Source organism: Mustela nivalis (assembly GCF_964662115.1).
Source record: "Mustela nivalis genome assembly, chromosome: 2".
Classification (NCBI taxonomy): Eukaryota; Metazoa; Chordata; class Mammalia; order Carnivora; family Mustelidae; genus Mustela; species Mustela nivalis.
This window is the reverse complement of record NC_139021.1, coordinates 20,075,082-20,096,669: the sequence shown is the minus strand read 5'-3', so window position 1 is coordinate 20,096,669 and position 21,588 is coordinate 20,075,082. Positions and strand designations below refer to the sequence as shown.

General features: G+C 39.1%; 1 protein-coding gene and 1 long non-coding RNA gene across 4 annotated transcripts in view; one reads left to right on the top strand and one right to left on the bottom strand.

Annotated features, from left to right (window-relative positions):
* Positions 1-21,588, top strand: part of COLEC10 (collectin subfamily member 10) — a 70,385-nt gene that overhangs the window by 44,613 nt on the left and 4,184 nt on the right. The window contains exons 3-6 of one of the 3 annotated variants that reach the window (XM_082721619.1): positions 8,376-8,447; positions 9,990-10,061; positions 19,663-19,716; positions 21,120-21,215. In XM_082721619.1, the coding sequence (XP_082577745.1) occupies positions 8,376-8,447; positions 9,990-10,061; positions 19,663-19,716; positions 21,120-21,215 (294 nt within the window). The remainder of the gene's footprint in view (positions 1-8,375; positions 8,448-9,989; positions 10,062-19,662; positions 19,717-21,119; positions 21,216-21,588) is intronic. The other 2 variants (XM_082721620.1, XM_082721621.1) reach the window with 2 other exon arrangements.
* Positions 1,866-21,588, bottom strand: part of LOC309860093 — a 52,700-nt gene continuing 32,977 nt past the window's right edge. The window contains exons 2-3 of the long non-coding RNA XR_014309146.1: positions 10,115-10,231; positions 1,866-2,262 (exon numbers count right to left, since the gene is read on the bottom strand). This is a non-coding gene — a long non-coding RNA (uncharacterized lncRNA). The remainder of the gene's footprint in view (positions 2,263-10,114; positions 10,232-21,588) is intronic.

Here is a 21,588-nt window from a genome sequence, read left to right as displayed (position 1 = left end):
TGCTTTCCTCCATAATGACTTCATTTTAGAGAAGCTTCTCCCTTCATGATGGTAAGATAGATTCTGACACTTCAATAATCATCTGTCCTACCTCTGCTACCCTGCAGAAAGAGCAAGCCACCATTTTCAAAAGTTGTAACTGCTTGAGTTATGGGACAGGCTTATCTACAAATGGAGACTCCCTGGCTCTTACCCGTCATGGGCCCACTGCTGAGCCAATCACTGCGGGTTAAGTTCAAACCACATGGACTAAGAATAAACAAGTGTGGTTTCCTATGGAGATGTGTGGGGCTGTTACCAGAGGCCCAGATGGAGGATACCAGGAAGGTGAAACCTGTAGGTTCCCACTTTACACTTAATATGGAGTGGATGGATAAGGGCCCACTCATTGCACAGGTTCCCTCTGCGAGCTCTGCCAACAATAATATCATTTAATCTTCGAGCAACCCCATAAAAAAAGGGTAACTACCTCAGTTTTCTAGTTTAGGAAGCTGAAGCAGAGAGAGTACTTATTGAGTATAATATTAAAGAGCTGTTAAGTGGAGATGCGGGATTTGAGCCCAGGACTCTGGGACGATGAATGAGTTTGCTGGAGCTGCCATAACAAAACACCACACACTGGGTGGTTTCAACAACAGGAAGTCGTTGTCATGCAGTTCTGGAAGCTGGAAGTCCAAGGTCAAGGAGTCAACAGATTTGGTCTCTTTTCGCTAAGCCCTCTCTCCTTGGCTTGCACATGGCTGCCTTCTCACTGTGTCCTCACATGGCCTTTTTAGGGATTCGTGCATTCATCCCTTGCATCCTTTTGTGTGTCCAAATTTCCTCCTCTCCTAAGGACACCGGTCAGATTGGATTAGGATTGTCCCAACAGCCAGAATTTAACTTAATCTCTTCTTTAAAGGCTTTCTGTCTAAATACGGTTACATAATGAAGTCCTGGGAGCAGGGCTTCAACATATGAATTTGGGGGGTGAGGAAACAATCCAGCCCATGACAGACCATAAAACTCCTGTTCTGCCCATCGCACCAAGCTTCCAAAGACCTGTGGTTCCAACGGCTGAAACCCTTGGCCAACTGCATCTTGGTTGAGAGCAGCTTTCTTCCTCAGAAGAGTCTCCCTTGGACAGCTTTTCTCCTTAGAGACAGGCAGTTTCCTATGGACTGACATGAACTTGGTTCTTCTGTAACCGTATCCCTGCTGCAGGATCAAAATAAACATTTTTCAAGTGCTTTAAAATTATTAGAAACGGTGTTAATTGTTTTATAAGGAGGGTCTCATTTCATGCACTCTCATCATAACAGGGTGAGGAAGTGTTAGGAAAGAGCCTCAGAAAATCTCTTAGAGGACCCCTGCCCCACTGTCATAGAAAGATTTTTTTTTTCTATTCATAGAACATAATGTTCATTATTCTGTTGTTTGTTCTTGTTGTTGTTAAGCCAGGTTAGCCAAGGTCTGGGTCTCCCTTGACCACAGGTCAGTTGCCTCATGGTAATGAAGATGGAAGTAATATCTACAAATCATTCTTCTTTTAGAAGCCACGCTTGCTCATTTTTTATGCTTCCATTAAAAGAAATAAGAAGAAAAACCCCTCCGTGTCTTAAAAAAGGAAAGAAGAGCCATGATGAAATGTCACCACGGGCCCGTAGTCTCTCGGCAGTGTATGACCACTGCTCCCTTAGGAGGTCAGGGAGCCATGCTTGCAGAGGGCTGGTTTTAATTATAGATCGCCTTCTCCTCATGGCGCCTGTTAACCAAGTGGCCGGCACCAGTTTAAGGCTATAAGGCCTTTGGAGAGCTGGAAAAATCCCACCTTTGGGGAATGGGCAGCGGGAGTCCAGGCAACGCTAAACATTCCTGGCAACATGTTTGACAGGGAAAAAAGGAATTAAGAAAACTTTTTATTGATTTCTTCCTCTACCAGCAATTTCCACCACAAAGCTATCACAATGAATCAAAGTACCCCGTGTCTCAGAGTAAGCCAAGAGCCCTCCATCTGGGAGACAAAACCGGCAGGTACTCGAATTCTTTTCCATTTACAGATAAAACAGAAATTTTGAAAGGTTAATACCACACCCAAGTTCACAAAGCTGGAAAGGAATATAACGAGGGATTGAATTCAGGATCTGTAAGATCGAAGCCCATGGATTTCACCGATAGAGCACCCCCGCTTCACAGGAACTACAGTCTTCGGTGAATGACCAGTGGACCTGTGTCTTCTTCCAGCCACTGCGGTCTTGGCAGTTTCTTGATTTATTAGTAGTCCTTCCAAAAGAAAAAATGGAATTTTTGTCATGATTTGTTTTCATCGAACCCAAGTTTACTCCTCGGAATGCCTGTTCCTCTTTCTAAGTGCTCATCTCTTTTTTATAATTTATATACAGCGCAGTAGTTTGGACTCAAGATGATCAAGGTCACAGAACTCTATAAAGGAGACTTTAGCAAATCCCCGCAGCCAAGTTGAACTGAAGAGTGACATAATGATATGTGTACATAGGAGAATGTTCTTACCGTTTTGAGATTTGCTGAAGTATTTAAGGAAGCTGTACCATGAGGTCTGTAATTTACTTTTTTAAAAAATCAGTAAAAATACATAGATGAAGCAATAGCAATATGTTAATGGCCAAGTCTCAGTGATAGATATATATTAATTTCTATTTATCTTTAATTGTGTGAAAATCTACTTAATATACAGAGTCAAGTACAAAAGTAAGTGATGGTTGTAGGATAAGGATTGAGGTAGTGAATAGAAAGGAAGGTTTAGAAGAGATGTCATTTCTGGTGATGACGATGACGATGATCACCATTCTTATACCTCCCTTCTGTTCTCAGTAAAAGAAGAACCGATCATTTCGCCAAGCACCAGGCTCTGTGCAGAACACTTTTCATGCATCATCCCCATTAGGCCACAATAATCCTATGAAGTAATGATTATTTTTTTTTTCCATTTAATGGAAAAAGGACATAACTTGCTCCAGAGCCCTCTTTACCAAAGGAAGGCTCTCCTTTTGCCTTAGGGAGAGCTATGGGGGAATGACTGAGTTGAAGGGATATGTAGGGAGGTAGGGAAAGGCACAGAGGGACTGATAAAGTCAGTGAATGGAGAGAAAGTCAACATAGTAGGTCCTGAGGAAGGCTGAATATTTCAGCGAAAGGATGAAGTTGTGATCAAGGAAGTCAAAGCACCGGGAGATAGTCCATTTTACCACCATAGGGATACACCTGGTATGTATGAGATGTCCAGGCAATAACTGATATGACTAGAGAGCTTCCCAGGAGTGAGAAAGCAAGCGGCAAGAAGGGGTAGCTAGAGATGGGAAGGATATATTTTAGGGAAGAGTCCTGGCCCCATTAACAAAGCACTCCATACCACTTACTCCACTCAGTTTTAAGACTGATCAGGAAAAAAAATTCCTAACAACTTTCCCCTAGTCCATAAGATTATTTTGGCAGTGGGAAAAGTACAGATTCTGGCACATTTTCTTTAAAAATTTCCAAAACCAATTCACTAATTTTTAATAATTGCTTCCTTAGAGCAGGGGGTACTGACCTAGGTTAAGCTGTTTCATTTCAAAGAAGGATTTAATTTTAAAAGACTTTTTGCTTGTTGGTGGGGGGGGCTTTACCTGAGAAAAAACTGGTCAACTGTGTGCTCCGCTGGAATTCTGCTGGAGAGATTATCCCAGCAAGCCGGTGGCCGGAGGGGTGGGGAGGGAACAAATCATTTTTGTAAAATTGAAATTAGTTCATTTCAATGAATAGCTTTTCATTCAATTTTAAAATGTAAGTAGCTATTTTTAAAAAGAAAAAAAGAAAGGCTAAATTGCACGACGAATCCAATGAAATATTGCCAAAAGGATGAAAGCGGACAACTGTGAGCCATGCGGGGGACCCTTTCCATAGCTTGCTTTTATACCTCTCTTCTGTTCTCATTAAAGCAAGTCCCAAAGATCAAATGATCCCAGGATACAAGCTGAAGGCAAGGGTACCAGTTGTTTACTTCATCTCTGCCAGCAGCCTGCTCACCGCGAAGCTAGGAAGCAAGCACAGAGACCAGAGGAATAATCCCATTTTCACCCACCCAGGTCTCCATCAGGAGCCACCAGGGAGCAGTAGATGACTAAGTCACTCATCTAGCTGCTTTCACTTAGATACTGGCTTGAAAATGAATGGGAAAGCTCATAGGAAGGGGTGGGGGGCAGAGGAGAAATCATCATGGCACCAGTAGTTCACATTTGTGTGGTTTCATGATTCACAAAATGCTTCCCGTACATGCCTGCATTTGATCTTGCCCTTTAGTGAGCAGACCGTGCATCTTTGGTCCCATCCCACAGAAGAGCAATCCCAAACCCAGAAATGAATTTGTTCCCTATCATGGAGTTTGTTCAGAGCATGGGCTTTGAAGACAAATGCCCTGGTTTGAATCCTGGCTTTGTTACTTGCAAGCTACCCGTTTCCTCTTCTGTAAAGCAGAGCTAAGAATAGTATGCATCTCAAAGGCTGTTGTGGAGACCAGATGATTGGATGCTTATCAAGGACTAGAAACCCCTTTGGCACTTGGTATTCTGTAAACACCACCATTGCATTTGTAAAATGTTTTATGGCTCACAAGATATATCTCGTTCAACTGTATTTATTAAGCATTAGAGACAAACACTGTGTCAGATGATGGGGAGGCTAGAATAAATCACTCATGACCCCAGCCATCCTGCAAGTCACAGATGAGTATAAGGAACAGCGCAGAAAAATGGACTCACTCAGTATGAAGTTCATTATTTTCAACAATGGAGGTAATTAAACGGAGAATTTAGGCCAGCCTACAAGTGTTAGAGATGGCTCCTTAAAGGAAAATATTTTTCTAATTTTACCACTCCTAAAAACCCTCTGAAGAAGATGGAATTTTGTTCATTCTACGAATGAGTAAATCAAAACTTAGAAAAGGTCAAGGACTTCCCAAGTTCCCTTGGCTAGTGAGTGGCAAAGCCAGGTCTCAGTGACACCAAACTACTTCAAGGATACATTCCCTGTGAATTAAGTCATTGAGATACTAGGCTATATATTTTTTTTTTCTTTCTGCCCCAACATTTTTCTTTTTCTTTTCTTTTTTTTTTTTTTTTTTTTTTTAAGATTTTGTATATTCATTTGACAGAGAGAGATGAGAGAGAGAGTGCAAGCAGGGGGAAAGAACAACGGGAGAGGGAGAAGCAAGCTCCCCACTGAGCAGGGAGCCTGATGTGGAGCTCAATCCCAGGACCCTGGAATCATGACCTGAGCCCAAGGCAGATGCCCAACGACTGAGCCACCATCATTTTTCTTTTTAAAAAAGAAACAAAGACAGTCATTTTTTTCTGGATCTCCCCTTCCCCTACCCTGAAAAATTTGGCACAATGTCAAATATCTGAACTCCAAAATCTAAGATTCACAGAGTCCTAGACTGGAAGGGACAATTGTTTATTGGTAGGGATCTGAAGGCACAGAGATAATACATGTTGACTCCTAGTTCTACTACCCACAGGCTCTATGATAATAGGCAAACAATTAATCTCACTGAGTCTGTTTTTCCATTCATAAAGTGGCACAATAATAGTTTCCACCTTCTAGAATTAACAGCGTTGGAACACATTATAATTACTTCACAAACATTTGCTACTAACTTGATCTAAAGAAAGGCCACTTAATCCATCCACTTCACCCCTCTGGTCTGATCACACATGTCATCTGTGTGTTCTTTTTTGAAAGCCTTCTCCAGAAGGAGACTTTAGAGCCCCACATGTGAAGTGTTTTAATGCTTGACCGATCTCATGACTGGAAATCGAACTCTTCCATACTTGGCTAATGCTTTCATTTAGATATTAACACTCTGCTCTCAGAAAAAATAGAGAATGGCTGATTATGTTTCTTTTCTGGATGAGTGAATGACATCTCCACTTTCCCTCGCCCACACTGTCTCATCCAAGGTACTTCACTTTGCCTTTAGAAGTCTTCTTTCTACTTCTTTCCACTGGTGACGGACGGACTCCTTCCTGTCTGGAGACTGTGTGTGAATATGCAGATAGCTGGTCATAATGTTGTGTGTGTGTTGTGCTCTTTAGTTTCAAAGCACATTCATATACTTACTTTGTTGATTCTAAAACAACTGAGAGAGGTAGGTAGGGCAGGTATGAAGTCCACATTAAGGATGAGGAAAAGTAAAAAATAATAAGAGCTACCATGGCACAATTATGTTCCATATCTTTAATGCATTTTATCTTTTATCTTATTAAATTTCTTACAAGGGCCCTCCTTTTGTAGGTGTTATTTGTTCAATTTGCAGGAGGGGAAAATGAGACTCAGAAAAGTGTGTCACATACCCAACTTTCCCCAGATAACGACTGGTCAAGCTGAGAAAGGCCACATCTGTCCTACTTCAAAGCCAATAAGCTCGATCACTGACTTCTGAAGGTTTGCTCAGTCCATCAGTGACTGACATGATGTGAAAATCCAGGGCTCCTGATTTATAGTCCAGGACATTTCTCTTTCCTTTTTTTTCTTTTGTAGGATTTATTTATTTTAGTGAGATCATGTAAGTCAGGGGGAGCAAGTGAGGGGTCAGGGAGAGAGGGAGAGAGAGAATCTTAAGCAGACTTCCCACTGAGCACAGAGCCCAACTCGGGGCTTAATTCTATGACCCTGAGATTTTGACCTGAGCCGAAATCAAGAGTTGGATGCTTAACGAACTGAGTCACCCAGGTGCCCCCAGGACACTTTTGTAAAGGCACTCATGCAGTTCTTGACTGGGCAGGTGCTAGGGCTAGACCCATCTATGACCAAGACAGTCACTGCTCACACAGAACTGCTTTGCATCCCCATTCTTAGCTGGCTTCTGTTCTTAGCTTTCTGGTTTATGCCTACAATTTGGGGGCTCTCAAGCATGCAGTCAGAGAGTAGTAATTTACAAAGGATAAATTATCATTTATATATTTTTATGTATTTAGATAATTATATAAAATATATATTTATATTCTTTATATATGTATCACACATCAATATACATGTTTATACATGTTCATGCTTCTAGAACTGGCCAAATTCTCCAGCAAAAATAAAGATTTATCATACCAGCATACCAGATATATATATATATATATATATATGTGTGTGTGTGTGTGTGTGTATACACACATATAATGTATATGAATATACATGTGTACACACAATAGAATATTACTCAGCCATAAAAAAGAAAGAGATCTTACCATTTGCAAAAACATGGATGGACCTAGAGTATATCATGTTAAATAAAATAAGCCAGACAAAGACAAATACCAAATGATTTTGCTTGTATGTAGAGTCTAAAAAAACAAAATAAATGAACAAATAAACAAAAAGTAGAAACAGATGCATAAATACAGAGAACTTGCTGGTGGTTGCCAGATGGGAGGGAAATAGGGAGATGGGCAAAATGGGTGACGGGGATTCGGAGGTACAGGCTTAAAGTTATGAAATGAATAAATCACAGAGATGAAAGACATAGCATAGGGAATATAGTCCATGCTATTGTAATAGCACTGTATGATGTCAGATGGTGGTTACACAATCAATAGACTTGTCAGATCAGTATGTTGCACAACTGAAACTAATGTAATATTGTCAAATACACTTCAATTAAAAAAAAGAAGATTTTCCAAACCAAATAAATTTCTCAGGAAATCTCCGGCAAAGATATGTCTTTAAACATAAAGTTAGTAGGTTTGAAAATTGGGAATTTCTTGCAGAAAATTTGAAACTGCCCCCCACCCCCCACCTCATACACTGAGGGCAAGGGGAGACAAGGGAAGAGGCAGACCAATCCAGATTGGTGGGTGGTAGTGTTAATAAGCAAGGGAAGTTACAGATGAGACTTGTCTTCAGTGGTGGTAGGACAAGGTCTGCACACTTGCCTGCCAGAGTCTCAAAAGTTCATATAGAGCTTATCAGTATTTGGTCACGTATACCAGCCAGATGTCTCAAGAACACTTCACTCTCTCAAGGCTGCATCATTGAAATGGCTCCTACTATGGGAATGGTGGACAGCTCGTATGTTTCAAGAGAGGGGATGGGGTGAAGAGCTTTTGATCAATTGCCCAGGTCTAGTTCACAGGTCAATGGGCAGTCACATCCATCTCAATGACCTCCCCCAACAATGTGGAGAAAAGTGAATGACAAGAGATACTGAGAGTGTCCTCTCTTTCCCTGAGTGTCCAGTCCATGAGAGCCTGTATACACATAGTCACATCAGAGTCATAAGGCAAGCGCTGGGCTGAGGAATGGATTCCAACCATGTGTACCACCATATCCTGGGGAGGATGTGCTGTGTTATTATTTGAGCTGCTCCACTCTTTCATTTTCCATTTCAAAAGGAGATGATGGTGAAAAGGGAGATCCAGGAGAGGAGGGGAAACATGGCAAAGTGGGACGCATGGGGCCAAAAGGTAAGTGCAATGACATGAATTTGATGTTCTAGTATTAAAATTGCTTTCCTCTCCTGGCCTTGCCCTGGAAATTAGCAGCTTTCGTAACATTCTCTGCTCCAAAGGTGAATGAAATCTATTTCAGACATGAATTTACTTGCCACCAAAGAGCTCCTATGACATTGTCCCCAAGACTCCATTCATTTCTCAAACTGCCTCCTTAGGGTGGGCAGGAGTGGGACACTCCAGGAACTCTAGGCAGTAGCAGTCTCCAGAGACATCTAAGAGACGGTGAGTTTTAGAAACACGCTGGGTTGATAGCCATGTCTCTTCTCAGAAGCCACTGCTAGGCAACTCATTTTGGCTTGCCTAGAGTGTAAGGAGAACAATAAGAAGGAACAGAAAGAAGTTGTCTGATCCCTTGACTTATTCACCTATTTCCAAAATCTTTCAGCAAATGGCGGGGCATGAGAAGAGCAGAGCAAAGATGGGAATGACACAAAGCCTGTTGTGATGTTTAAGTGTGTGTCTTCCAAGCACTGGACATATTTCCTGCCAACTACTACAAGGTGGTAGCCCTAGACCACTGATTTCAAAATCTTTAGTATGTTAAAGAGAAAAAAAGAAGACTCACAGGTCTTTGTGACCTCAATCTGAAAACTGCTGATTTAAACTCTTCTTATTCAATAAAGATGTACAATATTCTATAATTTTATACAATCAGTTGTAAAATTATTATCACAGAGATACAGCTTTATAAACAGTAAATTTTTTTAGGTAATTATAGAAAAAAACAAAATCGATAACTATTTTGGAGGAACTCAGTGATCCCCGATTATATATATATTTTATAAAAACTTGGTGGGACAATATCTGATGTTCCTTTGATCACTAGGTTTTATGACACGTTCCCTTCCCTTTTTAAAAATGGCTAAGACAGTTAAATTTTAGGGAGGAAACAGACTCCCAGAATGAAACCAAAATAGATCTATGGAGGAACAGAATTAGAAAAAAATGCAAGAATTCTTCCACTCAGCCCTTTATTTGACCTTTAGATTAAACATTCTCTGCTATGGACCTTTTAGAAATACTGTGTTGGTAAGCATTTCAATATCACTAGGTCCAGGATTTTCATACTTATCCACATTTAGTTTTAATACATACACTATAATGTGATTAAAGTAGATAAGGAAGCCTAGGATATATGTCACGTGCCACAGATAGAAGAATGCACTTTTTGGTATTTCCTTCAAGTGATATAATGCATTAGCCACATCTTCAAAGGGAATATAAAACCTTAGGATATAAAGATGACATGCTTTGGGGTGCCTAGGTGTCTCAGTGGGTTAAGCCTCTGCCTTCAGCTCAGGTCATGATCCCAGGGTCCTGATCGAGCCCCGCATCAGGCTCTCTGCTCGGTGGGGAGTCTGCTTCCCTTCCTTTCTCTCTGCCCGCCTCTCTGCCTACTTGTGATCTCTGTCTGCCAAATAAATAAATAAAATCTAAAAACAAAAACAAAAACAAAAAAACAACCAAAAAACAATGACATGCTTTGCTTTTCAGGAATTAAGGGGGAGCTGGGGGAAGCAGGAGACCAGGGCAACATTGGCAAGACTGGGCCCATTGGTAAGAAGGGTAAGCTGCGTTTTCCTTTTCTCCAGTGGCAATTTGAAGCAAATCACGCATACCTTGATATATCCTGAAAGGTTCTGTATCATGAAAATGATCCTTTTTCTTTCTTGTAACATAGGAGTTCTTCTCTTTCTTTGTGTCTTAGCTGTTCCTTTCATACATAAACAATGTGTCTAAAAAAATAAATAAAGACCTTGAACAAGATGAAACAGAAATTTAGGGACAGAATCAAACGTCAAGTTTTGGTACTTTCTGTATTGAACTATGTCCTAGAATCCTCTGGTTGTAATCCTTGATATGACTAAAATGGGTATCATGACCATGAAGCGTGTTCAGTGGTAGAAAACAATTATTAAAACTTAAGGTAGCAAGTCAATTATCATATGGTTTCACTTATTTGTGGAGCATAAGAAATAGCATGGAGGACATGGGGAGATGGAGAGGTGAAGGGAGTTGAGGGAAATTGGAAGGGGAAATGAACCATGAGAGACTGTGGACTCTGAGAAACAATCTGAGGGTTTTGAAGGGGCGGGGGGTGGGAGGTTGGATAACCCTGGTGGTGGGTGTTATGGAAGGCACGGATTGCATGGAGCACTGGGTGTGGTGCATAAACAATGAATTCTGGTACACCAAAAAGAAATTTAAAAAATAAAAAAATTAAAAAAAAAAAACCTCAAGTTAGCAAAGGACAGTAGAAATTTCCTTCCACCTCCCTCTCTCTCTCTATCCTTCCTTCCACTTCCTTCCTTTCTTCATCCCTTCCCCCTTCTTCCTTCCTTCCTTTTTTCCTTTTAAAGATTTTACTTATTTGAGAGAGAGAGAGAGAGAGAGAGAGCAGGTAAGAGGGGCAGAGGGAGAGAGAGAGTCTCAAGCCCATACCCCACTAAGCACGGAGCCCAACCTGGGGCTCGATCTTACGACCCTGAAATCATGATGTAAGTTGAAATCTAGAGCCATACACTCCACTGATGGAGCCACTCCAGCATCCAAGTGTATGTTTCTTCTTTAACGGAGTGAAATAATAATGATTCTGCATCTGGGGTTTAGTAATAGATTAGAAACTCTAAGTATATATATTCATACTCTTGTATTCTGTCCTGTCCCAATCCTACATAAAATGACTGCTTTCCTGTTATAAAACAGAGGTGGCCTCTTTATTATCCAAGCACTCCTTCATCTCATCTTCCCATGAGCCCTCACAATGATAGCAAGTTCCAGCGGCCCCTGATGGTCAGCAGTCCATACTGGCGTTTCTCCACTTAGTTTAAAGGTACAAAACCAAATGAGAATCACAATTTTATCACAAGGAGCTCATAGACTACTTATGAAGCTAGGATATGGGACTTTCTCAGAAAGAATTAGAATAGGAGTAACTATATAACTACTATAGGAACCATGTGGGAGAGTAAGCCTGGATTGATATAAAGACCTCAGCGAGCTCTTGAAGAACAGCGACATGTTTATGAAAATGGGAGGAACTTGTGCAAATGTACAGAACTGAGGAAACTCAGTGCCACCGGTAACAGAATTCTGCAGCCTTGATGGGTACCCTGAAGCTTGCCTTCCACATATGCCTGAGCAACTACTTGATCAGGTGTGGCCTCCCCGTCACGTATAGTGTGTTCTTGGGCAGACGGATTGGTGCAGGGTAAGCTGACGCTGTGGCTCTTCTCCTCATCCCATAGCTTAATATCTCCTCTCCCCCTGTCTTTTTCCAACTCATACCTTTGAGAATTTTCCTTCTGCCTGCATTCGAGGGCAGGGACAGAGAATAGTGTCACGGTAAAAAATTTGCTATACCTATTACTGATTTAATGGCCGGCACTGTATGTTCACCTGTGATTGAAATTCTCACAGCTGGGGATGAGCTAGATGGACTCCTCATAATGATGACTCTTTCTGTAATATGGATTTTGGGTGGCTTTACCATGAAGCCAATGAAGCCTTGGCTTCAGAGCCTGGCACTTACTTGGGTCCTTCGGACCCTAACTGGAGCCTTATCAATGGACATGACCATATGTCTTGGCAGAGTTTGTAAAGTAAGGCATTTAATCCTCAACAGGGTAAAAGAATATCTCTCAACATTAAAAAAAAAAAAAAGAAAAGAAAAGAAACTATTTCCTCTTTAACCAGTTTTTTTAGACTTTTTTTTCTAATTGCCCTCCCCTATGAAATTTTAATACCACCCATGGACTATATATCTATTGTGTATTGTATGTATATTTTTGCTTTATGTATAAAAGAGAGTAAGATTTTTCACCCCCTAGAACCGACTTTTATATCCTTGAGCTGATACTGTCCTCATTGAGAACACACAGCTTAACATTACTGTCTCCTTCTGCTCCAGCTTCCCTATGTCAGACTTCTCTTTGTATCGCCTGATTATGGGAGTGGACACAAATATTTTGGGAGATCACCAGGAGGAACTTGAGTGGGGAAAACATTTAGTTTGGACTTCATGGGACAGGCTTACATTGGTTGCAGTTATTTCCATGTATAGTCACTGCTAATAATTTCAGTCTAGGACTAGTTTCCAAGAATACTCTTACCACTTACTGTGCAGATCTATCCAAAGTCATGGTGAAAAAGTGCAGGGGCAGAGATCAGATCATCACAGGACTGTGTCTTGGGGGCATCCGGCACAAGAAATGTGTTGAGTGTGGAAAAGAAATAATGTTTGAAATGTACAGGGTCAGAACTAGCTAAATCCAACAGCTCATATATGGAAAGACCTTAGAGAGGTGTTCTCAAATTTGACAATATTCTTAATTTACATAAATCATCAGTGCTAAGTTGTAAAGGTGAAAGAAATTTCTTACACCATTAATAAAACAAAATTCAGATTTCTGTGCATAAGCTATGAGAAATTTACTTGCATTAATCCGTCTGCTATGAATGACCACCTGAGCCCAATAAAAAAAAAGGCAAGACAAACCAAAAAAACAGATACAAATTTGAAGGCACAGGGGAGCTACCAAACTGAATAGGACTTTAGGGGCCTGATCTGGAGGAGACGAGAACCACACCAGGGGAGTGATGCATTCTGTACTATTATTCCTTTCAAGTCATTCACCAATTTATAAGCAAGGCAGTGGTATGAGACAGAGAAGCTCAAACAGAAAGTTGCTCAAACTGAACTGATATTCACAAAAAGAATGACCTGGGAAACTGCCTCTCTTTTTCACTTCAAAAATAAACATTTTCAGTTAGGGCTCCAGAAGTTCTGAAAAACATTTAATTAAACATACACCCTTTCACGTTTCAAAACACATTAGCAAGCTAGACATAGAGGGTACCATGTTTAATATGAAAGGGAATATCAACGACAACAACAGGAACTATTAAATATCATACTCAGTGATGAAATCTTGACCACTCCTCTCCTGAGGTTGGGAATGAGACGAGCGCAGTTCTATCACCAGTTTTCACCAACATCATAGCAGAAGTTCTTTTTTTTTTTTTTTTTAAAGATTTTATTTATTTATTTGACAGGCAGAGATCACAAGTAGGCAGAGGCAGGCAGAGAGAGGAGGAAGCAGGCTCCCTGCTGAGCAGAGAGCCCGATGCGGGGCTCGATCCCAGGACCCTGGGATCATGACCTGAGCCGAAGGCAGAGGCTTTAACCCACTGAGCCACCCAGGCGCCCCAATAGCAGAAGTTCTAAATTGCAAAACAGGAGGTAAGAATCACAATAAATGGAAACAAAAAAATAAAAGGATCATTATTTACAGATGATGTGAGTGCATATCCAGAAAATACAAATGAATCTACAGATTAACTATTTGTATTCAGATTTTTACAGTTCAGCCATACAAAGATCGATTTTCTTTCTATATATGAGAACCATCATAAATGAAATTAAAAAGATGCCATCTATTACAGCATCAAAATTAGTAAGTTTCTAGGAATAAAGCTAATAAAGAAGGTGTCTAAGCCTTCTACAACAAACATGACGTAATGATAATGAGAGGATTTAAAGAATGTTTAAGAAAATGAAGGTAAAACTACATTCACAGATTGAAAGGCTCATTATGGTTAAGATGATCAATATGGTTAAGATGACACCCAATTTATGTGTAGATCAGTGTTGTCTCAATCAACATCATAGAAATAGCTCTCTTAGAATTTAATAAGCCAATTCGAAATGTATATGGAAATGAAAGGAACCAAGAATACCCAAAGACAACCGTAAAAAAAGAAAAACAAACCTGGAAGGCTGAATTTAAACATTTGTTTTAAAGCTACAATCATTAAGATAGTGTTAATTTATGCAGAGATAGATAAATACACCAATGAAAGGGAATGGAGCATGCAGGAAGACTCTTAAATTTGGTTTATGCAAAGTTGATGTTACTTTGCAAAGGGAAATGATGTACTTATCAATAACTAGTGCTAGGTCAATTGCATATTCATGAATGCAGCCAAACATACTCAGCCCATAAGTACAAAAAAGAATCATAGAGGCACAAATTTATTAATTTAAATGTTACAATTCTTAGTGAATTTTGTAATGTGGTGTCTACTTTTAAAATTTAGTGATTTATTTTTATTTCTTCTCTTATAAGCATTCATTTTTATACCACTTTTCCATTTGTAATTGGAATAATCTTTCTTAGAGAGGGCTCTTCAAATTGGGTAAGTTCAGATAAAATGCATTACGGATCTGCCCCTGGCTGTATCAGCTTCATGTAACAACTGATTAAGGGTTGGGGAGATGTAGCCAGAAAGTGGGATGCTGCACTTTTAAGACTTCTGAGAAGTAGCCGTATTCCATGTGGTTAAGATCCCAAGTATTGCCCTGGAGGTGAGCAGACGTGGAGGGGGAGAAGGAGTCATTCTTGTGAACACATCCAGAATTCAAGAAGTTCTTTTTTCAGTGAGTTATTCTAGATGGTACACTAGCCGAAATTTAGAAATGTCAGATACCGATGAGGCTCCAGCTAAGAAAGTTAGGAGTTCATGATGTTGAGTGAAGTCTTAAACCTTTCATAGAATAAGATGAGGTGTCTTGGGAGGGTGGTAGATAATAGAGACAGGAAAAGTAGCTTTCAGTATGATTTTCTGAGCCTCACAGTGGATAAACTTCCACAAACGTTGAAAAAGTAACAGTCTGGAATTGATAGTGTTAACGAACCATGTCTTCTTCAAGCCAATTCCTTATTTGCCACCGCTATCATTTTTACTCATTGTCATGGCTTATTAGCATGTCTTTTCCCCCCTACAGACTGTGAACTTCTAGAGGAAAAAATGAATGAAAGATTTATTGGATCTTTTTGCTTAAATAAATATGAGTCCTATGTGGGGATCCTACTTTTTAATCAGTTTATTCTAATGCCTAATATACAGTGGAAACTTTCTAAATGTTTATTGCATTAAGAACAAAAAAGTGAATGATAAAATACATTCTTTTCTATGATGTAGCTCTATTTCTACCCTTTATTTCTGTAAGTACTACTGTCCCTTAACACCAATTTCCACCATTCACTAAGATTTCTTTCTCCTCAGAGATATGTCATCAAAATTTATGAACATGTCCTGGAATTTCAAAAAAATTGAGGGTTAGTGCTCTGGCTCACCTGGATTAATTTCATTTTTAATCTGTACTTTGAAATTTATTGTCCTCGTTTTGTCAGTAGCCCTTCTAAATTTTTCACTGACTCAGATTAATCTCAGCTTTCTGGGCTGACCTTAATGTTGTCACTTTGCAATGGACAAGGTAGCTTTCTGGATGTCAATATTCCATTTTAGGAATAAGAGAGAATGAGGTAGTATGGGCAAATTCAATCTCAGAGCAAAATAAATGTTTTAACTTAAGGTTAATAATCCTTTTATAGTGGAAGCATTATGATTTTTTGTTTGTTTGTTTGTTTAAATACAACCTCTAATACTTTAGCCTCAAGACAGTTATCACTGACATGTTCCCACTCATGGGCCAAAATAAGTTTTCATGTATGGCTTTAAACCAGAATTCATTTTGGGGAAATAGGCACTATCAGCTCACCTCCTCCATGAACCAGCTAAGTATGTGGCATGCTTTCTGGCTAAGTGTGTGGCAGAAGCAAACATTGGTTAACCATTCTTTATGACTCAAGCACAGAGTTAATACCAAGAGAAGATGACATGATCTAATTTATCCTCCTTGATATTCTGATTTTAAGTACCATTATTTCCACTGAAAAAATGAAGAAATAGAGGTTTAAAGAAGTTGTATAACCCATCCACATTTAGCTAGTAAGTGACAGAACCAGGACTCAAGCCACAGTTTTTTGGACTGCCGAAAATGGTTGTTCCTTCTACTACAGTGCTTTGACTTTACCATCTGTTAAAAAGGAATAAAATTCATGTGAAAATACTGGAAAGTAGGGCGCCTGGGTGACTCAGTGGGTTAAGCCTCTGCCTTTGGTTCAGGTCATGATCTCAGGGTCCTGGGATCAAGTCCCTAATCCGACTCTCTGCTCAGCAGGGAGCCTGCTTCCTCCTCTCTCTTTGCCTGCCTCTCTGCCTACTTGTGATCTCTCTGTCAAATAAATAAATAAAATCTTTAAAAAAATACTGGAAAGTAGTCACAGTGCTTACACCCTGTCAGACAAAAAAGCCATTTATCAATTCAAAAATCTGTTCTCCACACTATTAAGATCCAGCTGAAGCCTCTTGCTTCAGTGAACGTCTTCTCTACTCTGATGCACGGCCATTTTTGCCAAATAACTGGCAGGCACTTCTTTTATTTACTTCACTCTGTGGTAGGTAAGAGTGATAGTGTCCCATTTCCTTGGTCTCTGATGTGTGCTTTGTTTTCCTGAAAACCCCCTTTATTTTTATAAAACAAATACTCCCATTAGGCTTCTTTGATGTCCACTATTGTGTTTAGCCCAGAACTAAGATCGTAGTAGGACTAGAATTAACTTTCAGCCCACATTGAACTGAAAGGGATCCACATTTAAAGAAAACACGCTGTTTTCAAAAGATAAAATATTAATCTGTATCATAAAATATTAAACTATATTCAAACATATATAAGTTTGAATATAGTTTAATATATATCATATATATTATAGATATATAATATATATTATAGATCATATATGTGTATATATGTATATATATATGTATATATATGTATTTACATATATATGTATTAAAGATATATATCTATATTATCTCTATATATTATAGATCATGTATATATACATGATCTATAATATATATGGAATAGTGTTAGATAAGATCAACATAGTTGTTTATTTTCCTTTTAGCTCTTGTTTTTGTTACCTGATTTGAGATCCATTCCCGGCACATGCAGAAGAAAGCCTTACAGAACAGGGGGAGGAGGCACGAGAGGAATAATATATATTATAGATATATATTATAGATCATGTATATATACATGATCTATAATATATAGAGATCATGTATATATATATGATCTTTAAGTCCATATTGTTTCTGGTAGTGACAAGGACTTGGCGTTCCTCTCAAGTACTGATAAGATTTTTTTGAATACTTTGCTTTCATTCATTAAATCATTGGTTCACTCATTTGGGAAACACCATGAACTGGGGAGCCAGGAATGGTTGGGTTTCAATACCAGCACTGCCATTGAATTATTGAATTGCTAGATGTCCTTGAACATAGAAGTTACGTTGCCTCTATGATCCTCCATTCTTTCCATTGCAGAATAAAGATAACAATAATACCTAACTCAGAGGATTTAATTTGATAATATCTATAAATAATATGATAATATCTATGAAGTACCTGGAACTGTACTTATGAAACATATACCCTTTCTTCCATTAATACATTCTCAAAATCTATTTTTATCTTTAACAAATTACATTTAAGAGAAATTGAGAAATTTGCAGGACACAACTTAGGTGTGAGTAGATCAATCTTCCTCATCAGGATGCATGGCATATTTCCATGCTTTTTTCTACCTTGTGCATTGTCTCCTACCTTGCTCCCATCTTCATCTGCTGAAGGTTTTTAGAACTGAGCTCCAGTGCTATCTTCCCAGGAAAGCCTTCCTTCACCCTTCCAGCAGAAGCACTAGGTCATCTACCTTCCTCCCAGAGTCTATTATCTCTTTTCAGTGTCTCTCTTATAGTATTTGGTACACTCTACTGTCATGGATTTCATCTTTGTCTTATTTCATTCAAGGACCCGTTCTGAGGCTTCTTCCCACATGTTTAAACTGCATCTTGGATTTCAAGGACATCTCCTGTTTGGGGAGCACATGAATATCCACTATCACTGGAAAGAGAAGTTTCTTTAAGGTCAAATTGACTTGGGTCCATTTGGAAAGGCTTAGCAAATTCTTGGTGCCCTGGCAAGCAGGCTTTCCTGGAAGATCAACTGTCAATATGTGTAGGACTCTTAATGAGAAGCATTCAGCAGACAGTATTGAAAAGAATGGGTAATGAGCAGGCAACATGGGCTACCTTACAGGTTTTAGAGTGGCTCCTATCTTTTTCCCTTTGCTGGTGAAGGATGGGGATAGGCAGAACCTCAATCCTGACTCTGTTTCCCCTCAAAATGCCCCCTCATGTTGCATGTAACTAATGAATTTCCTGGTTTCACCAAACTCCTACAGAGGTAACCAAGCCCCCATCTTCTTCTAGCCCGGATGACCTTCATTTTATATTCTTTCCTCCCAAATTCTTTTTTCTTTTTCCAGCTCACCATTGAAGCACAAACTCTATTTTACTTCCATCAGGGTCTTCTCTTTTGATTTTCGAGAACCTCAGCCAAACATTTCCTCTTGGAAATCAAAAGCTTTTGCTTTCAATTATTGTGTCTGATGTAGGCTTCAAGGGCTTATTTTGAAGTTGAAAAAAAAATCAACATTTTTTTCTCTCTGCTTTAATAATCCTGATTCTCTGAGAATTATTTTGTGGATGCCTCTGACTGAATAAGAAAATGGCCACATACAAAGAAGAGCAGAAGGGAAAAATTATCAAGGTTGATATTTCAGCATAATATATTTGACACAACTTTATATTACAGATATTTGCATGCATCACATCTTTTCAAAAAGTGTAAATCCCTTCAACTCAGTTTAATCTTGTCTCTTTTTATATCCTCTCAAAGTACCAAGCTTTTTATCTTGCAGAGAGTAAGTAATAAATAGTAAATATTTGAATTAAATTGAAAAGGCACAATATATGTTTTTGAAAATACAAGGGTAAAGCCATATGGAAGAACTTGGGGGGACAATAAATACACAGGCACTGCAACATGCTAATCAATTAATTCAGATATACAAAACAATGGTACTTTGAAAGTTAAAAACATGCAGAGAATTGTATTAGCCTTTCTCAGAAGGCCATGTTAGTAGGACAGGTGACACAAATTTAAATAATTCTTTGCCCCCCATCTGAATTCTACATTCCATCTAAATAAATTAAGACTTGTTTGACTAATTGTACCTGTGCAGCCAACTCAAAATCAAATTATTTATATAAAATCAAGGAATATTAGTTAGAGATATTGCAAATAAAATTTAAAAACTCTTTCTTATGTTTTTAGGTGTATCAGCTTTTGTCTATCAGAAATGATTCCACCATTTTAGTTAATTGTTCTTTTCATGGCTATTGTTTTTATTCAGGTGACAAAGGGGAAAAGGGTTTGCCTGGGATACCAGGAGGAAAAGGCAAAGCAGGTATGACTTGTTCATTTTTCTCTTAAATTTCTAGCATCATTCCAAATGTATTCATCTTTAAAAATAAATACATTTTTATGAAAAAACAATAGTCCTCTAAATTTTTTTTTTAACTTGGCTAGAGGGAAAAAAAGAAGGGAACTTTCCTTTCTATCTGCTGGTGATTTTCCGAGCCCTGGGGTAGGGAATGATGGCACATTCCATCCTAGTCATGCTTAGTGGGAGGAAGCAAACCCAGCACATCAGGAAGCAGCCTTCATTGTCCTAGGCAGAGGAAAATCCACCATTGTCTCAACAGGAGGACTACACCAGCATGTCCTACATTCCACCAGCATCTCAACCAAACAGGGGCCAGCCCTGTTTGCCCACAGCAAACTGGTCTGATCCGGAAAGACCCCATGGATACAGAACATGCCTTCAGGGGTCAGGGAGAGTCTCCCGGAGTCCTGAAAGAGTTTGATTTCCAGTGCTACGTGCAGGGAAAGAAAGTAGATCTCCCCCTCTCTGGGGGAGATCACAGAGGTATACTGAAGACTAATTCTAAGAACTGTTTTAAATTCCATATATTTAGCTGTGAATGTGAATAAATAAAGCCACAGATTTTTCCCCCCTTTGGCTAATAAAATTCTTTTTTGCTTTTCAACTGCCAAAGAAGAAAGCAAAAGGGACTGATTACATGAAGCAGCCATTAAATAGAAAAAGAGAATCATTTGAATTTCGCATCATTTTCCTTACACTTCTTTCTCTGTCACAATATCAGCAGGTAGTTGGAAAGGTAAATGAGCAAAGAGGGAATGAATGGCAGAAATTAAAATCAGCGTTAATCCGCAAATGGGACAACTGGCTCTTGAAATTAGAAGTTGAATCTATTCACAAGACTTCAGCTTAGTCCTTGAAACATTCAAGGATCATTCAAGCTGTATTTGAAATGGATAATCAGAATTTTCATTTGGTTTCATCATGAAAGTTTTCTTCTGTCTTGGGAGAGTTCTATGAGCCAGTGAGCAATATGGTTAGGAGAAGAGAAGACTGACTAGAAATTTGTTTTAAGAAAGCTGTAAAGATTTTATTTTGAGATTGGACAGGCGCATTCTGTGTTTGACAGAAAGGCCAATCGTCCAGAGTATGTGTGCAGGGGTTGGCCATATTTATTCTTCTCTTTACAAATCTGGTTTAGAGCTGTGTTTTAACTCATCCAAAATACTTAAGAAGATATTTTATAAATTCCTAAAGACAATGAAATGTGGAAGCCTTGTTTTAAGCAAAAGACTAAAAGTATAGCCATTCACACAAAGATATGGCCGGCTAGGAAGAGATAGTAAAGACTGAGAATAGAGAAAATGCCCTTTCCAACTGATCTATATGTGCTCCAACACGAATTCACAGTTTTTGTCATTTAAAAGGCACCGTCTGTGACTGTGGAAGGTACCGGAAAGTTGTTGGACAACTGGATATTAGTGTCGCTCGCCTCAAGACATCTATGAAGTTTGTCAAGAATGGTGAGCATATCCTTTTTGCCTTGTGCCATCTACTAGTTTGCTCTCTTTTGACGTTACAGTTCCAGTATGTGTAGTGGGAAATACCTGCTGAGATAGTGTCACCCCTTGTATACATCCCTCAAAATGCTAATGATCCGCTCAGACTCCAGGACACTCTAGGACCCCTACCTACATATATTCACACGTATTGCATTGCCTATGAGTAGAAAAAGATACTTTCTGGAGAGAGGGGAATGAAGAAAAAGGTAGAGTTTGGCAAGACATGCCTTAAGAAGAGAAAGGGACAGGAATTGTCAAAGAGAGATAGCATCTCAGAAACAAGAATAGTAAAACAATAGCTATTTTCTTGAGTACTTGAAATAATACCTAGGGT